Source organism: Pipistrellus hanaki, assembly GCF_964339955.1.
Source record: "Pipistrellus hanaki genome assembly, chromosome: 6".
Classification (NCBI taxonomy): domain Eukaryota; kingdom Metazoa; phylum Chordata; class Mammalia; order Chiroptera; family Vespertilionidae; genus Pipistrellus; species Pipistrellus hanaki.
Genome location: NC_140508.1, coordinates 23479789 through 23500633, shown reverse-complemented (window position 1 = coordinate 23500633; position 20845 = coordinate 23479789). Strand labels below are relative to the sequence as shown.

The 20845-nt window shown below is 36.6% G+C and overlaps 1 protein-coding gene across 4 annotated transcripts in view; it reads right to left on the bottom strand.

Moving 5' to 3' along the window:
* The window catches only part of TASP1 (taspase 1), a 244006-nt gene that overhangs the window by 165334 nt on the left and 57827 nt on the right, over positions 1-20845 (bottom strand). For all 4 annotated transcript variants that reach the window (XM_084887646.1, XM_084887647.1, XM_084887644.1 and 1 more), the window contains exons 5-7: positions 18556-18676; positions 12861-12945; positions 812-891 (exon numbers count right to left, since the gene is read on the bottom strand). In XM_084887646.1, the coding sequence (XP_084743772.1) occupies positions 812-891; positions 12861-12945; positions 18556-18676 (286 nt within the window). The remainder of the gene's footprint in view (positions 1-811; positions 892-12860; positions 12946-18555; positions 18677-20845) is intronic.

Below are 20845 nucleotides of genomic sequence, written 5' to 3'. Positions count from 1 at the left end.
TTTTGATATAAATTTCCCTGTTAGTTAAATTACCTACTTATGACTTTTGACCATTTTTCTACTGGGCTATTATATGTTTTTGTGTGGTTCTTAATTAGGTAAACCTTTTCACAGATTAAGAATAGGTATCCTTTTGTCATATTTATGATAAGTGTTTTTTTCAGTCTTAACTCCCAGTCACTTTTGTTTTTCCTTCTCTTGCACTTGGTACACAGAAAGACCTTCCTCAACTCAGGGACAGCTAAATGATGATCTGTTTTCTTCTCGCTCTGAGGGGGTGGTATTATGGTTTTATTGTTAGTAATTATTTTAAGTAACCTAAAAGAAATCCTTTTAGCAATACTTCTGTAAAAACATGAGAAAGCAATGCAGGGCCCAGAGCAGTTTGGCTCAGTTGATTGGGCGTTAACCCATGCACCAAAAGTTTGCTGGTTCAATTCTGGGTAGGGTATTTGCCCAGGTCACAGGCTAGATCCTGGATAGGGGGCATGCAGGAGGCAGCCGATTGATGTTCTGCTCTCACATCAATGTTTCTCTTTCTCCTTCTCTCTTCCTCTCTCTCTGAAAATAAATAGAAGTATTTTTTTAATAATAATAATAAGAAGAAGAAGCAACAGCAGCAACAGTAATGCAGGGACCTCAAGAATATAAACATAGCTTAAAAGCAAATAATTTTCTACGTCTTTTAACTAGAAATATTTCAACATATAAGCTTTCTTCCTTAAATGTCAGTACTATCTGGGTCGAAAGCAATGTAACACTCTCAGGTATATGTGCTAATATAGCTTAATTTTGAAAAGTTTTTACTCACTTGTGGTCATGATGTTAGGAGGGCAAGAAGGTATTCCATGATCTACTGCCCATCTGTAGGCTCCTTCTCCAACTAAAAAGCTAACAACAGAAAAATTATTCTTTTAAAAATTTCCAGTGTCGTCATCTCCTACATATTCAATTAAGTAATATAGTAAAGCAACTGAAAAAAAAAAAAAAGTTTTGCATAGAGATATAATTCTAGACTTCTTTGAAATAATAATATACCTATATGTCAAAAAATTCTTTTAATTTTTTTCTAAGTTAGAGAAAGAAATGTTATTTCATTTGTAATAACTAATAAGTAAAAATCAACATAGTAGTTGATTCCCCAGTGGAAAATATTAAGATTTGCCTTGGATCAACATGGTTCTCGGCTGACATCACAAAATCTATTTAATCCGATTAAGAATTGAAGTTTAAGTGAATGTCTTCAGATATGGTATTCGCACCTAATAAACACCTGACATAACTCAAAAGGAAAAGCCCTAGTACATTTAGAAAAGCCCTAAAACAATGAGATGTGCTTACATTTCTAAGCCTTGATGCAACAAAAATATATACCTGACCCTCAGGATCATTTTTACTGTGTCAAGTAAAGTACAGTGATGTCCCAAAAGTAATTTTTAAGTCTCAAGCTGCACATTTGAACATAAGAAAGTAAATAAAGGAATGCTGTTAGCCAGCTCTAAAAGACGTATTTTCAAAGGTTTCAAATAGCATGCAGGATAATTAGCCACCCCATTTTCTAACACATAATAGCAAGCAGTTACCATTATAATCAGTCACTTCATCTCCTTCCCTAGCCAACTCCTTAAAGATTTCAGCCAGCTAGTAATGGATTCCTTGAACAAGTGCCTACTCATTAGTTTGCTGTTCCCTATTTTTTGTTTCTATTCTTCTAATCATTCCAACACTAAAAAACTCAAAGCAATACATATTGAAGTCTTTAGATTTGATTGTTAGTAAGAAGATCAGTGACAGACTGGCAAAACAAAATCTAAGTAGACACTCAGAAACATACCCAAATGGTTCCTATGAAAAACTAAATGGTTAAGCCCAACGTACTGTTTTCCAATGAACATAAAGGTGTGGATGGAGGGGGCACTGAAAAAAGAGAGGAGGAAGGGCCAACTGGAATAAACAACATTACCTCTTCAAACTCCCACTTTAAAAAAAAAAAAATTCTAAAGGATTCTGAAAATATAAAACAGTTTCTCCAATTCTTTTATCAGATGAAAAACACAGCAAAGAAACTGCAAAGAAAAGCTGCCACGTAGAGTTCAAATGGAAGAATAACTGAAATAGGAACGTGGATGTGAGTTGAGCTGATTTGACAGCATTTTTAGTGCTTCCTTCTACTAGAAACAGAATTTGGATATAGGAAATGACTTCTCTTCATGCAAAGATGTAAAAGAGATGCTGAAATGATAAACCACATGATCAGGAGGTGAATTTAGAGCTGAATCTAGTATTCTCAGTAGACCCAATGGTCATTTTGAGTTCAATCCCAGTATCTGGAATCAATGGCATTTTACAAAATATTCTTAATTTTATCTTTCATTTCTTAGTCATTCATAAATTTGATTCTAAATAAAATCTACCTGCCATTGTCTGCTATGCAAGTTTTTAAGTAATTTGGATATTTTACAATATTCACAGGAAGTGAATATATTTGGATGCCATTTTATTAATAAGAATACTGAATATCAAACCTTAAATTACTATAAAAATTACATGTCTAATAGTTCATCATCACACAAAATGGAATAACTGCTTCTGAAATCACTAAAAGATCCTGTAAAGCTACATAAGCTTTTGCCAAAAAAAACAAAACAAAAAACTATTCGTGTCAAAAAAAAAAACCACAAAAAAACTTTCCAGAACATTAAATGCAGTACCAATTCAAATGTCTCTGTCTTCTGACTCTCCAAGGAGAAAGCTTTTAGAATAGTTTCACCTCAATCAAGTTTATTTTTTTAATAAATCTTTATTGTTCATATTATTACAAATGTTCCTCATTTTTCCCCCCTCTATTGCTCCCCTCCACCAGGTTCCCATTCCACCCTCTGCCCTTTCCCCACCCACCATTGTCCTCATCCATAGGTGCACAGTTTTTGTTCAGGCGCTTCCCACACCCTCCATTCCCCTTTTCCCTGAGAATCGTCAGTTCACTCCCCTTCCATACCTCTGATTCTATTATATTCACTAGTTAATATTGTTCATCAGGTTTTCTAATTCCCTTGGCTTTTAGTTTCACTTCTTGATAGTTACGTATTTGTTGATCATAATTTTTATCTTTATTTACTTTCTCTTCTGAAAGAACCCCCTTCAGCAATTCATATAATTCTGATTTGGCGGTGATGAACTCCTTTAGCTTTTTTTTATTAGTGAAGCTCTTTATCTGGCCTTCGATTCTGAGTGATAGTTTTGCTGGGTAGAGTATTTTTGGCTGTAGGTTCTTGCTATTCATCACCTTGAATATTTCTTGCCATTTCCGTCTGGCCTGCATGGTTTCTGTTGAGAAATCAGCTGACAATTGTATGGGTGCTCCTTTATAGGTATCTACCTGCTTTGCTCTTGCTGCTTTTAATATTCTCTCTTTGTCTTTTGCTCTTGGAATTTTAATTATGATGTGTCTTGGTGTGGTCCTCTTTGGATTCCTTTTGTTTGGGGTTCTGTGCGCTTCCTGGACTTGTAAGTCTAATTCTTTCACCAAGTGGGGAAAGTTTTCTGTCACTATTTCTTCCAGTATTCTTTCGGTATCTTGCTCTTTCTCTTCTTCTGGGACCCCTATAATTCTGATGTTGGTTCGTTTAAAATTGTCCCAGAGACCTATTTAGCACTACCTTTACAATTTACCCAAAATCTGACCACTTCTCACCACCTCCACCACTAACACCTTGGTCTGAGCCACTATCACCTGCTGCCTAGCTTGTTGCTAAGGCCTCACTGCTTTCATACTTGCCTTGCTCTGCCTCTGCCCCAGTATATTCTCACCAGCTACTGATATCCTTGTAAAGCATGTCAGATAATAATATTCCTCTTCTCAAAAACTGCAAAACCTTTCATGAGCACTCTAGCATAAAAACTGGAGTTTTCACAAGAATCTGCAAATTCTCCCAAGTGATCTGATCCTTGATGCCCCTCATATTATCTCTTATTTCTGTTGCCCCCTTGCTAATTTTACTCCAGCCTCTTGTAAAAACTCAAACATGCCTTGGAGGCTCCTGCCGCAGGGCCTTCATCCTAACTACTCTCTATCCAGCTCTCCCAAAGGCCATGTCCCTCATCTGCTCCAGTATCTGTGCTTGACAAGACCTACTTAAAACTGCACCCCAACACACTGCTCCCTTATCTAGTACTCCCAAGCCCTCATTCTGCTTTTACATTTTTTTCTTTTTTCCACGTTATACCATACCGTATACTTTATAATTTACATATTATATAGTTTATTACTGTCTTCTCTAAATAAACTATAAACTCTATAAGAATGAGAATCTTTGTGTTTTCTTTGATAATCCCAAGCATTTAGAATAGTATCTAAAGCACAGTAAGCACTAAATAGACATTGACGAGATATTAAAAATAGAGTGTCAGCCGAAACCGATTTGGCTCAATGGATAGAGCATCGGCTTGGGGACTGAAGGGTCCCAGGTTCGATTCCGGTCAAGGGCATGTACCTTGGTTGCGGGCATATCCCCAGTAGGGGATGTGCAAGAGGCGGCTGATCGATGCCTCTCTCTCATCAATGTTTCTAACTCTCTATCTCTCTCCCTTTCTCTCTGTACAAAATCAATAAAATATATTTAAAAAATAAAAATAAATAAATAAATAAATAAAATAAAATAAAAGATAAAAATAAAAAGAGTGTCAAAAATCCCTGAAGGACAACATTTTCCTTCTGTTATACCCACCTTAACTTACATTAAGACAAGTCTAAAGTGATATAAAACAAACAGCAGTAGTACTCTAGAGAGGCCAGCCCTGAGGTGGAATGATTAACACCTTCAGGAAGCTGAGCTGTAGGTGCTGCTGCAAGCCTAACACAGCCAAAGGTCTCAAGAAGGGCTATCTGGGCAAACACTGACGAGATTTACAATCTATGGATGAGAACCACCCATTTGCAATGAACCAAGAATCTAAAATTGTGTAAGTTAGTGATTTAGAAAACTCTTAACAATGCTCCTGGACCCCAATAATCAAATTCTCTATTGGATGAAAAAGATATAGGAGAAAATGATAGCTTCTGCTTTAGACTTAAAAACTGATTTTTATTTATTTTATCTATCACTTCTTTGTTCATCACAAATATATAAAATTGAGGGCAAATTAGTAGGTATTAAGTAAAGCTTATAGACATAAAGTAAAAATAAAGAAGAACTTGCAATATTTGGAAATAACACAAACAAATTTTAAAAATAAGAATTTAACTCTTTTAAAAAATGTATTACAGAAATTTTCAAACATACATTTTAAAGAATAGTGTAATGAGCTAAATGGATCAACATATTTCATCAGTTACTAATACACTAGTAGCCCAGTGCACAAATTCATGCACATTGAAAGGAAATTAATTAGAAGAAATATTTTAATATTGCTGTTCACCCTTTCTCTATAATAGAAGTGTCAACCACATTCACAATCCACAATGACAGATTGAAATACACACATGCAATTGGCACCAATGAGAGCTTTATATAAGCATGTACCAGTGAACTTAACCTTTTATATATCCTACCTAATAAAAGAGTAATATGCAAATTGCTGAACCTTCACCATGCTCAAGCCAACACCCACCAGCCAATCAGGGCAAGCATGCAAATTAACCCAACCAAGATGGCAGTTAATTTGCATATCAAGACAGCATAGAAAGCACTGCAGAAGGGAGTGAAGCTGCAGAGAAGCAAGCAAGCGGGGCAGGAAAGAAAGAAAGGAAGCAGGTGGGGCAGGGAAGAGCACAGCAGGAAGCCCTATTGCAGGAATCTTCCTACAATAGGCTACTAGTATAAAATAAACCTGCTTAATTAGACGTGCTTTCTGATGTAGCTAAACTTTTTCCAGCCCAGTGAAGCAACCCAATTTCTCTGTCAGTTAATTGTCAGTAACACAGCAGTAAATATCAACACAAAGCAGATTATTATTGTAGACCATGCAGGGAGAACAAGGGGTAAAATATTTAACTGCAGCAGTGTTTGACTATATTCTGTGTAGTGAGAAAACCTGAAGTCATTTTCAAGGTCCACCAATTCTTACTTCTTTTCAGTCGGGTTAAGTGTCTAAGCTTTCTAAATCTCTGTTTTCCAGCTAATGAAAAGAAAATAGGATTCCACCGAGTCTCCTATCTACCTACTCTAGGACTTCTGTGAGGATCAAATGAGATGAGGCACAGGAAAACGCTTCATAGATATTTGGTTAAAGTGTAAAATGTTTCCACCTGACACAAAGCAAGTCATGTTCCTGGGCTGAAGAAACTCCAAGGAGTCTAGCCTAGGGAGAGGAAGCCAGGTGTTGCTATGGTACATCATTACCCAGTGCCCACAGCCACTGTTTCTGGGCTGGGCTGAGCAGTGGGCTGCATTTTGTTCTATAGGGTCTCAGCAACATCGGCTGCAATATGGTGAGGTATCTCTCCAGGGTAGTGGCAGGGCCAGTGTTCCACTTGGGGGAAGCTGAGTATTGCTTTGTGGGTGCCAGGTCTAAAGTGCCGTTCATTGTTAAATGGCTTGTCGGTAAGGAGAGGAAGCCGGACGTTGCTGTGTGTCATTACCCAGTGCCCATAGCCACCATTTCTGGGCTGGGCTGGGCTATGGGCCACATTTTGCACCATTGGGTCTTGGCAGCATCAGCTGCGATTTGGTGGGCTATGGCTCTGGGGTGGCGGCGGTGCCTGTGTCTCACATGGGGGAAGCTGAGTGTTGCTTTGTGGGCGCCAGGTCCATGATGCCGTTTCTCTGTAAATGACCAGTGCAGTCACGGCAGCTCCTGCATTCAGCATCTGCCCCCTGGTGGTCAGTGCACATCATAGTGACCAGTCGGACACTTAGCATATTAGCCTGTTATATATACAGATTGCTAATCTCATTCATTTATACCTCCACTCAAATTATTTTGAAGCAAATCCAAAATATTGAATTTCAAATATAAATATTTTGCATACATCTCAAAAAATTATTTTTTAACAGATAACAACATAACCAAATTACACCAAAAAACAATTAACAATAAATCCTCAGACTCAAAATATAGTCAATAGATGTTCACATATCCCTGATTGTCATATAAAATTTTGCTACTGTCTTTATTTTGTTTGTTAAACTGTTTGATTTGAATGGAAATTTAACTCAAACTATATCATTTGACAGGTCTCTTATATTTCTTTTCATCTTTAGGTTTCAAAATTTCTTTTCAAGTTCATACAACAAAAGTAGTATATTCGAAAATTTAATAAATTTATAAACTACAATAGATTGAATAGTATTTTTAAGAAACAATACACTAGGATACTCAGGGAGTTGGGCTTTTGTAAGCTACTGCAGGTGTTCAGTGAACTTTTGTGAAAGATTTCTGCTTCTTAACAAGAGGGAGTAACAAGGAAGAAATTTACACTCTTGCCTGAACCAATTAAAAAAAAAAAGTCAGACAAAATATAAAAAACAACAGTTTTTAGATGTTAGTGGGCAATATAGGACAGTGATCCTTGAAGGAAAGGAAACAAATAAGGTAAACCCTCTGACTATCCCAGCTTTCTGCCTGGAGTTTCCAGGCCTCAGCACAAGAAGGTTAATTCAGGAAGAGCCTGGCAGTCTCTCTGAGTTGGACATCCAAAGAAGCCAACCAAGGTAGCCAGCAACATCAGGCAAGTACCAGAGAGGAGGCAGAGTCCTCTTCTAGTCTTCAGTTGAGTAGAGATCAGTGTGTGTAAAAGGAAATTAACCAGAGCATGGGAAAGAATAATGTGAAAGCTGTAGAGGAAACAATCTCCAAGTTCACACAAAGCCAGAGATAGCTCCTATTCCCACCAGTCAAAGTAAAAAAAAAAAAAAAAATCACTCTAGGTGCATCTGCTATAGTACTTAGAAGGATTTGGCCTGGATAGCAAAGCAAAATCAACTCAAGGCTAAATGCTTCCCTAGTGGCATGTAACAAAGTATAAAGCAAGACCTGAAAAGATGAAACTGCCTTTCAATATGTTAACCATATCCTAGAATGAAGCTGAAGAATATCTATTAAAATAAAAGAATATCCAGCACCAAATAAAACAATGTCTGGAATCTAATGAAAATTACCAAGCATGCAAAGAAGCATGAAAATGTAATCTTTAATGAAGAGAGGAATCATTCAATTGAAAACAACCCCAAAATAGTAAACATGATAGAATTAGTATACAAAAGATATTAAAACATTATAACTCTATTCATATGTTCAAGAAGCTATAGGAAGTTCAAGAAGCTACAGGAAAGATTAAACATATTAAGTAGATTCATGGAAGATAGTTTCATAAAGACGCAAATCAAACTTCTGAAAGATAAAAAACTACAATGCCAGAAATGAAAAATAAGTTAGATGGAATTAACAGGTGATTACATATTCAGAAAAATAATTCCTAAACTTGAAAACAACAATGAAAATTATTCAAAATAAAACATAAAAAATGGAAAAGGTCAACAAATTATCAGTGATCTATAGCAGCGTTTTTCAACCGCTGTTCCGCGGCACATTAGTGTGCCGCGAGATGTTGCCTGGTGTGCCGTAGGTGCAGACAAGACAAGAATTTTATAATTTTTCACTATTTTGTTTACTTAATATTTCATAATAAAGTAATTATAAAATACTTTCTTTGTGTTTATTTGATTCCTATTCAAGAGAATTACTTTATATATAGTCAATATAGGCACAGAGTTAAATTTTTTAACATTTTCTAATGGTGGTGTGCCTCGTGATTTTTTTCATCAAACAAGTGTGCCTTTGCCCAAAAAAGGTTGAAAAACACTGATTCTATAGGACTATTACAAGAAGTCAAATAGAGCCTGGCCAATGCATCTCAGTGGAGCGTCAACCTATGAACCAAGAGGTCACTGGTTCGATTCCTGGCCAGGGACATGCTCAAGTTGTGGGGTTGTAGGGGACCAGCAGGAGGTAGCTGATCAATGTTTTTCTCTCATCAATGTTTCTATCTATCAGTCTCTCTTCCTCTCTAACATTAGTAAAAACATATTTAAAAAACAAAAAACAAAAAAAGAAGTCAAATAGATATGTAATTGAAGTCCTAAAGAATAGAAGAGATGGGGTTATCAGGAAAATATCTGAAGACGACAGGCAAAAATTTCCCAAATTTGATGAAATATAGAAATATATCCCTGTATACTCAAAAAACAAAACAGGCCAATATCTTTCATTAATATAGGTGCAAAAATTCTTTACAAAGTCTTATAAATTATGACCAAGTAGAATTTATCCCAGAAAAGCAACTGTTGAATTAACAGCCAAAAATTAACCAATCAATATATTGACCAAGAAAAAAAAATTATAAGATCATCTCAATAAATGCAGAAAAACATTTGAAAAAAATGTTTACATTATGCAAAAAAGAGACTTCCTCAGATAGACTTCAGATCAAGATGGAGGCATAGGTAAACATAGTACTCACATCCTCCCACAGCCACACCAAAATGCCAACCAAACTACAGATGAAAAGCAAGGACCTATAACCAAGATTACTCTATTCAACAAAGCTATCATTTAGAACCAAAGGACATATAAAGAGCTTCTCAGACTAAGAAAGGCTAAAGGAGTTCATCACAACCAATATTACATAAAATGTTAAAGGGCCTTTTTAAGAAAAATAAGAAGAAAAATAAAAATAAAAAATATGAACAAAATGGCAATGTATATATATCTATGAAAATGAATCTTTTTTTTTCTTTAAATATTTGTATTGATTTCAGAGAGGAAGGTAGAGGGAGAGATGGATAGAAACATCAATGATGAGAGAGAATCATTGATCAGCTGTCTCCTGCACACCCCCTAGTGAGCACTGAACCGGCAACCCAGGAATATGCCCTGACTGGGAATTGAACTGTGATAGGTCGATGCTCAACCATTGAGCCACACCAGCTGGGCTTTGTGCAGTTCTTCAGGAGTGGGGTCGTCTCTGACAAAGGTAATGGATGTTTATCATTAAAATAATCAAAATGAATCTTTAAAAAAAACACAAAATAAATAAAGAAAAACAAAAGGGGGGGGGGGACCTTCCTCAACATAAAAAAGGGGACTTTCTCAACATAAAAAAGAACATCTATAGCAATCTATAGCAACCATCAGACTTAACAGTAAAAGACCAAGTGCTACTTCCCTAAGATCACAACGAGGCAAGAATGTCCACTCTCACATTTCTAGTCTATATTGCTTCAGAGGTCCTACCCACTGTAATGAAGAAAAATTAATTAAAGGAATCCAGATTATAACAGTAGAAGTGAAATTAGATCCCCAGAAGACATGACTATCCATGTAGAAAATTTTGAGGAATCTATAAATGTGGTACTAGAACAATTGAGTATAGCAAATTCCTAAGATAGAACATCACTAGGAATAATAAAAATCATTCATATATTTATATATTGCCAACAAATTATTGAAAATTAACATTTTTTAAATATACAACTTATCATAGAATTAAAAAGAATAAAGCACTTAAGTATAAATTGAATAAAAGCTTTGAAAGACCTGTACAGTGAAAACTATTAAAACACTGTCCAGAGAAGTTAAAGAAATTCTTAGCAAATGGATATGTTGCAATCTTAATCAAAATTCCAGCAGCTATTTATAGAAATTAACATATGATTCTAAAATTCATATGGAAATGTAAAATGCCTAAAATAGTCTAAACAATTTGAAAGCAAAGAACAAAGCAGAAAAACGATGTACATGAGAAAATCAGATAGCTAGTTCCAAACAAGTGTAGGATTACTATATGACATCATTTTAATAGCAAAATGGTCATCACTTTTTCCCCACATATTTTATATTTGGAAAATATAAAAATATTACACTTCCTTTTTGATAATTACCTCATCTTGTTCACATTTTCCTACTTCCCCAAAATAATCACAGTGAGTTTGGTAACTTTCTTTCCAGACCTTTTGTGTGTGTGTGTGTGTCCTCTACAATAAAAGGCTAATATGCAAATAGACCAAACCGCCAAATGACCAGTCACTATGATGCACACTGACCACCAGGGGGCAGACACTTGACGAAGAAGCTGCCCCCTGGTGGTCAGTGCGCTCCCACAGCGGGAGCGCTGTTCAGCCAGAAGCTGGGCTCACGGCTGGCAAGCACAGCAGCAGTAACAGGAGCCTCTCCAGCCTCCATGGCAGCGCTAAGGATGTAGAGATCCCCCTACGTAAGCTAAACTGAACGCATTCAGCAACTTAGAGATCTATATATGTTACTATATGTAAATGTTTCTCTCTTTCATTTATACTACAGAGTAGTTAATAATACAACCAGAAAATAGTTTACTTAGCCATTGATGGACAGCTAGGTTGTGTACAGGTTTATATAAAAGCCTCACTGCTATATCCCTCTTTTGTTGCATACACTTTCCTGTGTACATGTGAAGGTGTTCTGTCTTAAAGTGTAATTGCTAGAGCAAACAGCATGTGCATTGTCATTTTTTACATTAATCAATGATGTAAAAATGTCTCTCAACTAGCTATATGTTCCCACCAGCACTAATAACACAAAAAAACTCTTTTTCCACACCCTCAACAAGACTGGATATTAGTCATATAAGTAATTAGTCTTATTAGTTAATTTTTCTACTTTAGATAAGGTGAAAATATATCATTTTAATTCACAATTCTTTGATTAATATCATGATTGAGCAACTTTTCATATATTCATATGCCATCAATATTTTATTTTCTATAACTTGTCTATTTGTATCCTTTAATTTTTAGAATTTTGGTTGTCTTTTTCTTATCAGTACTTTATACTTCTTAAACATGATGGAAATAATGAAACACATATTAGAGATTGCTTTCCCTTACCCTTGTTTTATTGAAAACAAATATTAAAAATTAACATTTCTTTGAAATTTTGTATAATCAACCTTTCTAATACCACGATTAAACACCTAGGAAGTATATGATTAAAAGAATACCTTTAATTTATTTAGGTAAAAGATTTCAAGGTTTTTCAAAACTATTAATAAATTTATTTTCTATGACTTAAAATTATAACAGTCAAAGTGATTCCTACAGTACTACTGTAATAACTTTCACACAGAACACTAACGTAACCTTCACAGCCAGGCTGAATACATACTGAGTATGAGACATATTTGTTAATAATGTTAGGCATGCTAACAGGATGGTGGTTATGCTTTGCAAACAGACAAATTTACAGAACTATCTGAGGGTAAAATAGGATGCCGAGGATTTGCTTTAAAATGTCAGGAGAAAAAAGATATGCATGAAAGAGATGAAGAGCAAAAGCATTGTTAATTATTGGAGCTGGATGACAGGTTCATGAGGGCTCTTTACAACATTCTCAACTCTTAGAACTATTTGAAAAGTTCAAAGTGTTTTTAATAAGAATTGTATGTTAATGCTGGAGAAGAGATGTGACCTGACTAATCTTAGTGTCACAATGTGTTTCTGCAGATGAGAAAAATTAAGTACTTTTATTCTAAGAACTCCTCAAGATTAACAATTAGTTTAGACTCTGGACTAGAATGTGCAAGATTCTTTTAAAGTTTCATAATAAAAAGACCCCAGTTGAGTCTTAGTAACAGCATAAACATCCTTATAATCAACTACAAAACCCAAAATAACTCTGATCTCTTTTCTGCTTTAATCCACAATATTCTATTCCATCCGGAGTTCTATCAAGTGTACAAAGATCACAGAACAAAGTGAGTCTTCAACTCAAAGGCAAGCTACCAATGGTGTACAACCAACAGCATCAACCTTCTGTGGATAAAAATAGCCTTCAAACACTGCATGCACCAAAGACCCAGGGAAAGTCAGGCAGAACAAAGCGGTTACCAGGGAGGAATCCGGCCAGCAGAGAGCTTGCCCTTCTGCCCTTCACACAAGAGTCTGTTCGCAACTGAGACTGGGTTCTTGATTCCTATAAAATAAAATTAGCAGAAAATGAAGTAAAAAAGTCTTCAAGTTTCTTACTCAGTTTTGTGACAATTTCAATAAACACAAGTTTTAAATATCTTGGAAAACTCTTCTTTTATATATTAATAAAAATCCTTAATTATCATAAACAATACAGAACAAATCAACAAATACATGAATACCTAGTAAATTCCAGAAAAGAACAAATATAAAACATACCTTCTCGTGTTCTGTCATATGCTATAGCAGCAAAAACTGAATTTGAAATAATACATATTTAAATTTGGTTCCTTTTTAATATACTTCAGAATAATAAAAAAGAAAAATAAACTGAAAATGTGACATCTACAATCAAAACCATATATTTCCTCTAAAGAAATGCCCTGGCCGGCTTGGCTTGATGGCTGGACATTGTCCCATGCACCAAAAGGTTGTCAGTTCCATTTCCCATCCGAGCACATATCCAGATTGTGGGCTTGGCACTGATGGGGGGCCTGCAGGAGGCAACAACTGATTTTGTGCCTTCACATTGATGTTTCTCTTTCTCTCTTCCTCTTTTTTCCTCTCTCTCTGAAAATCAATAAAAATATTTTTAAAATAAATAAATAAATAAACACGATTACAAACAGCTTCAAATTTAATTGGGGAGGAAAATTAATGGCCAAATATTTAAAATCTCACCTGTAAAAAAGACTGAATATAGAGGAAGTTCTTCAAGCTAGGTAAGGGTAGAGAGAATAGACCAAGTATATACAAGATTGTTATCTAAAGTAATAGTTCAGATTGTAACCTAAAGTATGGTTCAGATTGTTCCAAGAGGGAAAACAGAATGTGAAAAGTGAAAAATGGGCACTTATCTGGGAAAAATGATGGCAGTAAGTATTAGTGTGAAAGCATATCAGGAAGACAATGACAATGACAAATAATGACAATAATGATAAGGACAGAAGACAGTGACAATAACTTAGTATCTAATACTAGTGACCCGGTGCACAAAATTCATGCAGATTAAAAGGGGATTAATTAGAGCAAATAATTTAATGTTGCTATTTGCCCTTTTTCTATAATAGAAGTGTCAGAGATGAAAGGAAATAGTAAAATGTATATGAAAACCTCCCTCCTGTCAGAGTCTGGGGCACACCATGGTACCCAGAGTCAAGTCTCCGCCCACCCATATGCACCTCAAAACTGCATGAGACCCAGACCTGGCCGCCCTGGCCCCCCAATTGGGCTAGATCCAGACCCGGCCAGTACCACCTTTATCAAGCCCTGCAAAGGGTCTGAGGTCCCCCGTCACAGCCTCAGGCCTGAGTCCCCCCATCACAGCGCGGTCTGATTTCCCCCAACCCAGCACTGGGGGTGCACCTTGAGGTCCCCATCAAGCCCCGCTGGGTAGGGGGCATGGAGTGAGGTCCCCTGTCAAAGCCAGCCAGGCAAGGGGGGTGCAGGTCTTCTGGCTTGGCGATGGGGCGGGGGCCACGGCCTGAGGTCCCCTGTGAAACCCCGCCAGGTAGGGTTGCAGTCTGAGGTCCCCTGGCCTGGTGCCAGGAGTGGAGTGGGGCCTGAAGTCCCCTGTCAAGTCCTGCCAGTTGGGGAACACAGCCTGAGGTCCCCTGTCAAGCCCTTTGGGTGGTGGGGGCATAGCCTCAGGTCCCTGATGATTGCTTGTTAAGCCTCCTTATGGGAATTTGGCCTCGGCTCTGGGTGCAGCCATCTTTGTGAAGGAGTGGTGGTCAATTAGCATATTCCCTCTTTACTATAATAGATAGGATGTGTCAGGCCCAGTGCCAATCCCTTAAATGTATCAGATTATTTAATTGATCCCTTCAGTCTTCCACATAAATACCCTTATGAACCCTATCTCATTACTGAGGAAACATTTTCACAGAAGCTTAACTCACCTGCCCAAGATTAGTGCTGAGATTTTAACAGAGGCAGCTAATGCCAGAGACCATGCCCTTAACCATTAAGCTATGATGCCTCTTAGGACACTACTAATGTAAATAAAAAATCAGCAGTGGGATATAAAGCAGCTATAAAAATTACAATTAAGATCACCATATTGACATTTTAAAAAAACTGTCACACACAAAAATGTATAAAATACCAAAGGATGGAAAAGCACAGGTCTCTGAGCTCTTAAATATATTTCTGAATAAATGATTCAATATTGTAGACATTAACAATTACCAAATTAACTTATAAATTCAAGTCTATTAATTCAAAATTTCAAAAAATTTATGAAGTATGCCAAGCTGACTCTTAAATTCATTAGAAAGAGAAAACTTTGGAAAAAAGTTAAGACTTCACCCAATAAGATCATTTTCGTTAAAAGCTATTCTAATGAAAAGAGTGTGGTTTGAGTAGAAAATAGACAAATATATCAATTGAATAGAATAAAGCAAAACTTCAGACACAGACACACATGAATTTGGATATTTAATATGTGATACAGATAGTTTTCAAATGAGTAGGGCACAGATTGGTACATATGACAGGCAGAAAGAACACATAGAGTGCTGGGGATCTGACTATTTTACTACTGTACCAGCTATCAATTTATTGGTTCTCAGCTACAAATCCATCCTTTGTTGCTTGATCTGTAAAAATGGAAAAGGGCCCTTTAAATGTTTCCTTTGCCAGCTGGCACACTGATATAGTTTGTCAGTAGAGGGCACTGGAGACACACTGCAGGAGAAAAAGGTGGCTTGCTATCCAGCTCCTGGAGAAAACCAGTTTTTCTCCACGGTTTGGCCCGCATGGTAGTCTCCAGTGCTAAGAGACTGCAGGGAACAGTTTTCTCCAGCATTTGGCCACCACATGTTTTCCCCAGCTCTTGATTCAGGCCACGGCAGCATAGCTGACAGCCCCAGGAAGACTAGGACTGCACCCAGCTCAAGTCACTGATCCCCCCATCTTCTCCTCAGCCCGACAGGCATACGTGGCAAAATGTTCCACCTGGTTGACCGTCTAATGAGCCAAAAGCCCAATTGCTATCCTTGGCAACAGAGATTTAGTTACCATGGCTTCCTGACTTCTGTGTGCCCACCTACCAGGCCAAGCTCACTTGAGCCACCCAAGATCATTCCTGCTCTCACAGTGACAATGGCCTGGGTACCCCAGCAACTTCTCTGCCTGACGGTGGGCTGCAACCATACCTTCTACAACAAGGTCTGAATTCCCTTCCAAGTTAATCCCTACTTCAGTATTCTTCTGCCCTAGAATACAGTTTGAGTTTTCTTTCCATCTTCATATAGTTACTCTCTTATCACTATTTCATAATTCTTTATATTAAACCTCTCCTGTTTAAACTACTGGGTGATTTTTGTCTCCTAGTTGAACCCAGACTGATACAGCAACAATCGACCCGTGGTCAACTCATGAGCTACATGCGGCTCTTTGGCCCCTTGAGTGTGGCTCTTCCACAAAATACCAAGGCCTGGGTAGTGGCATTAGAAGAAGTTGAAGTTTAAAATATTTGGCTCTCAGAAGAAATTTCAGTCGTTGTACTGTTGATTTTTGGCTCTGTTGACTAATGAGTTTGCCAACCACTGCCATGGACAAATTACTAAACCTCTCCTGTGTCTCAGTTTTCTCATCTGTAAAATAGGGGGGGAAATACTGACCTCATGCTATTGTGAGAACTAAATGATTTAATACATACTGTATAAACTATTGGAGAAAAATGCATATTATGCAATGGTTATCTAATAAATGGTAGTTATTATTCAATAAATTGTTATTCAATAAATTATGTAGGGACAATGTGTTGGTCATTTCAGAAAAAATAAATAATCCATTTAAGAGTTAAATAAAAATATATTACACACATATTAGAAAAAAATATAGGTGACTAAACTCATAATTATGAGAGAAACCTTACAAATGCAAAATACAAAAGCCACAAAAGAGAAATAAATTTGACAAATAAAAATTTTAAATTCCAATATGATAAAGCACATTATAGTTTTACAAGGCAAGCCACACAAGAGGTATAAACAGTTCACAGAAAAATGTAAATGCCCTTTAAACATGAGAAATTTCATTAAATACCAATAAAATTTTACAATAAAAGAAAATAAAAACTAATTGAAATACCATTTCTTACCTATCATACAAATCAGAAAGAATATAGAATATTGGAATAAATGAATAATCAAATAGACATGACATGTAGAACATGTACCCAACAACTATAAGATACATACTCTTTTCAAGTTCACATAGACCATTTATCAAAAACACATCATAATATGGGCCATAAAGCAAGTCTCAAAAGACTTTATGGGCTTGGAATCTTATAGCGTATGTTTTCAGACCACAGTGAAATTAAAGACTAGAAATAAATAATGAAAGCTAACAAAAAAGTCTTTAGAATAAGAAATTTGAACACTTATAAAAGAAAGACAAATTCCTTGAAAAACACACAGGAGAAAAAGAAAATATAGTCTTATAACTGTTAAAGAAATTAGATCCCTTTTTTAAAAACTTCCCACAAAAACTCTACTACTAATTTAGAATAACTAATGAATTCCTCCAAACAATTAAAAAGAAATCATTCCAATCATACACAACTCTTTCAAAGGTCAGAAAGAAAAAAAATCCTTAGCTCATTTTATGAGGCCAGCCATACCATGATTCCAAAACCTGAAAAGAATATTATAAGAAAGAAAAATTAAAGCCTATTATGCGAACATAAATGTCAAAAATCTTTCAGCAAAATATAAAAATAAAAACTTATGACCATGAAGATTTTACGCCAAAAAGGGAACATAAATTTCCTTTAACAAAATAAAGGAGAAATTTCATATCTCAGTAGATGCAGACTAGCACTTAATGATATTCAATACCCATTTATAATAAAAACTATCAGCAATCTAAGATTAGAAGGGAATTTTCTCAATATGATAAAGAGCATCTATGAAAATCCTACTAGCAGCGTACAAAATGGTGAAATATTTAATGTTCTCGCTCTAAAATCAAGAAAAAAGCAAGGATGTATACTGTTACCACTTATACTCAACATTGTCCTGGATGTCATAGCCAGTATAAAAATGCAAGAAAAAAAACAAAAAAAACACTTAAACGTTGAGGGGGGGGGAAGCAAGACTGCCATGATTCATAGGTGATATAATTGCATGTATAGAAATTCCAAAGGGACCTATTTTTTTAAAAACTCTAATATGCACTAGAAAACCAAAAGCTTCATATGATACATTTTGGGGATATTCACTTTATTAAGGTGGTCTGGAACAGAACCCACAATATTTCGTAGGTATGCTTGTATGTTGTTTGAATTTTTTAACAACAAAAAAAATTATTTCAAGTAATTACAAAATTATGATTTCCAATCATTATAAAATTAAGAGAATATGCTAACACATTTGAAATGTCTATAATCTTTGAGGGGATGGAGAATGATCAAACTCTAACAAAGACTGTATACAGTTAAAATTTCATGTCTTAAATTTAGTAAAAAAAATTTTAAGTTTGCTTTCAACACTATTCCAATTAAGAATGGTGGAAAAACTAGAATAGGTCTTTAGATGCCATAGAATGATAATATTCATAGCTTTATAAAGAACAGAGAGAGTGTGTTACAGTGTCCACATACCGCTCAGGGCTCCAACAGCTCCAAAATTTAAGGATTTTCCGTCCATTATGCTGGCATCACATTCAATTTCACCCAGGAGATTTAGATTAGATCCCATTCCTGCATTTGTAAAAGGAGAATCCTAAAAGATAAAAACAAAAATTACAATATCTTTAGTCTTGAAGATTTAATATCAACCCTTCATAAACTGTTCCATGAACTGGAAAGGGAAAGAATGCTTCCCAACTCATTACATGTTAGCAATACTACTGTGATTACAAAACAAAACAAATACATCATAAGGAAAGAAAACTACAGACCAATATACCTTATGTATATATATATTGTCACCAAAAATACTCAAGGATATACTAGCATACCATTTGCAACAAAACATAAAAGGATTATATACCATGAAAAAGAGGGGTCCCAGAAAGCAAGTTTGGTTTAATATCAATGTAATTCACCATGTGAATAAAGGAACAAAAACCAAAAACTAAACACCATGATCATCTCAACACAGAAAAAGAATTTGACAAAACCCAACATCCTTTCATGAAAAACACACCATTCAACAAAGTAAAATTAGAAGGTCCTTACTGTAATAAAGGATAGCTACAAAAACTGGAGCACTAACAGCATAATTAATAGTGAAAGACAGAATGCTTTCCCCTAAAATCAGGAACAATACATACAGAACAACAATGTCACTCTCACCACTTCTATTCAACATTATTATATACCAGATATTCTGGACAGGACTCTAGGCAAAAAAAAAAAAGAAAAGAAATAAAGAGAATCTATATTGGAATGGAAGAAGTAATGTTATCTACCTCTATTTGAATAGGACATGACCTTGTATACAAAAAAAATTCTTAGGACTCAAAAAAAACTATTAGAACTGATAAACAAGTTCAACAAGGCTGCAAGATATAAAATCAACATACAAAACTCAATTTTATTTCTACACACTACTGATGAAAAATCCAAAAATGAAATTAACAATTCCACTTAATAATAACAGCAAAAAAAATTATGAATAAATTTAACAAAAGAAGTATAAGACCTGTAAACTGAAAACTACATAGCATGATGTTGAAAAAAAATTAAAGACCTGCCTTGGTGGATGGCTTAGTTAGTTGGAGTGCCCCATTCACCAAAAAACTGTGGGTTCAATTCCTAGTCAGGGCACAAAACTAGGTTGCAGGTTCAATCCCTGGTAGTGGCAAGTATAGGAGGCAACGTATTGATGTTTCTTTCTCACATCAATGTTTCTCTCTCTCCCTCTCCCTCTCTCTCTCTCTCTCTCTCTCTCTCTCTCTCTCTCTCTCCCTTCCTCTCTCTAAAAATCAATAAAATTATATCCTCAGATGAGGATTTAAAAAATTGAAGACTTAAGCGAATGGAAGGACAGCCATGTACTTAAACAAGGCTTAATATCTTGAAAATGTGACAGAAACCAAGATGGAGGCATAGGGTAGACACTCGAATGCAGCCTGCCACAACAAATTTGAATTTAGAACTGGAAGACAGGGGAAACATTGCCCTGAAGCGCCGGACGGCTGGCTGAGAGGAGGCTGTAAGATCTTGGAAGGAGAGAGAAGGCACGCTGAACCTCAGGAACTGTGAAGGTGCGGAGAACTGTGTGCGTAAAAAGGCAGCCACCCGACTTCGCTGGTGACTTGCTTGCGGAGCACGGAGAGTGGAGCACGGAGAGGGCAGGCCGAGTTCGCTACTGGCTTACTCCCTGCCCGCGGAGAGGGGGACAGCTAATGCGCAGCTAGCTTTCTTGTTCTGGAGGAAAACAGAACCACCCTTGTTCTGATAGATGGCCCCAGACAGGGAGAGGCCAGACTGTCAGGCAGTGGGCAGAGATCTCTCAGAGGTGTGTGAAGCCAGCGGCCATTACTGCGGGATTCAGAAACCAGACTCTCGTAGGGAGGGGCTGAATAAAGCTTGTCTGTACCACCCGAGACTCCGCCCCATCCAAGCGGAGCACAGAAGCCCTTCCAGTGGCTAGTTCGCCGCTAATAGGACTCTGGAGCTTGTCTGCGCCTATACCAAAGAGGTGGGCACGCCTGCAACCAATCTTGAGGGATTCACAAAAGCTTGGCTGCGCCACCCCGAAACTCCACCCCATCCAAGCGGAATACAAAAGCCCTCCTAGCTGAGACACTTCTGATCCTCATAGCCATTTGGCTTGGAGATCAACGCTTCCCAGTGATACCAACAACAAGCAAGGCTTAACAACAAGACTGCACACACAACCCACAAAGGGCTACACCAAGACTGTCCACCTCAGGTAACTGGG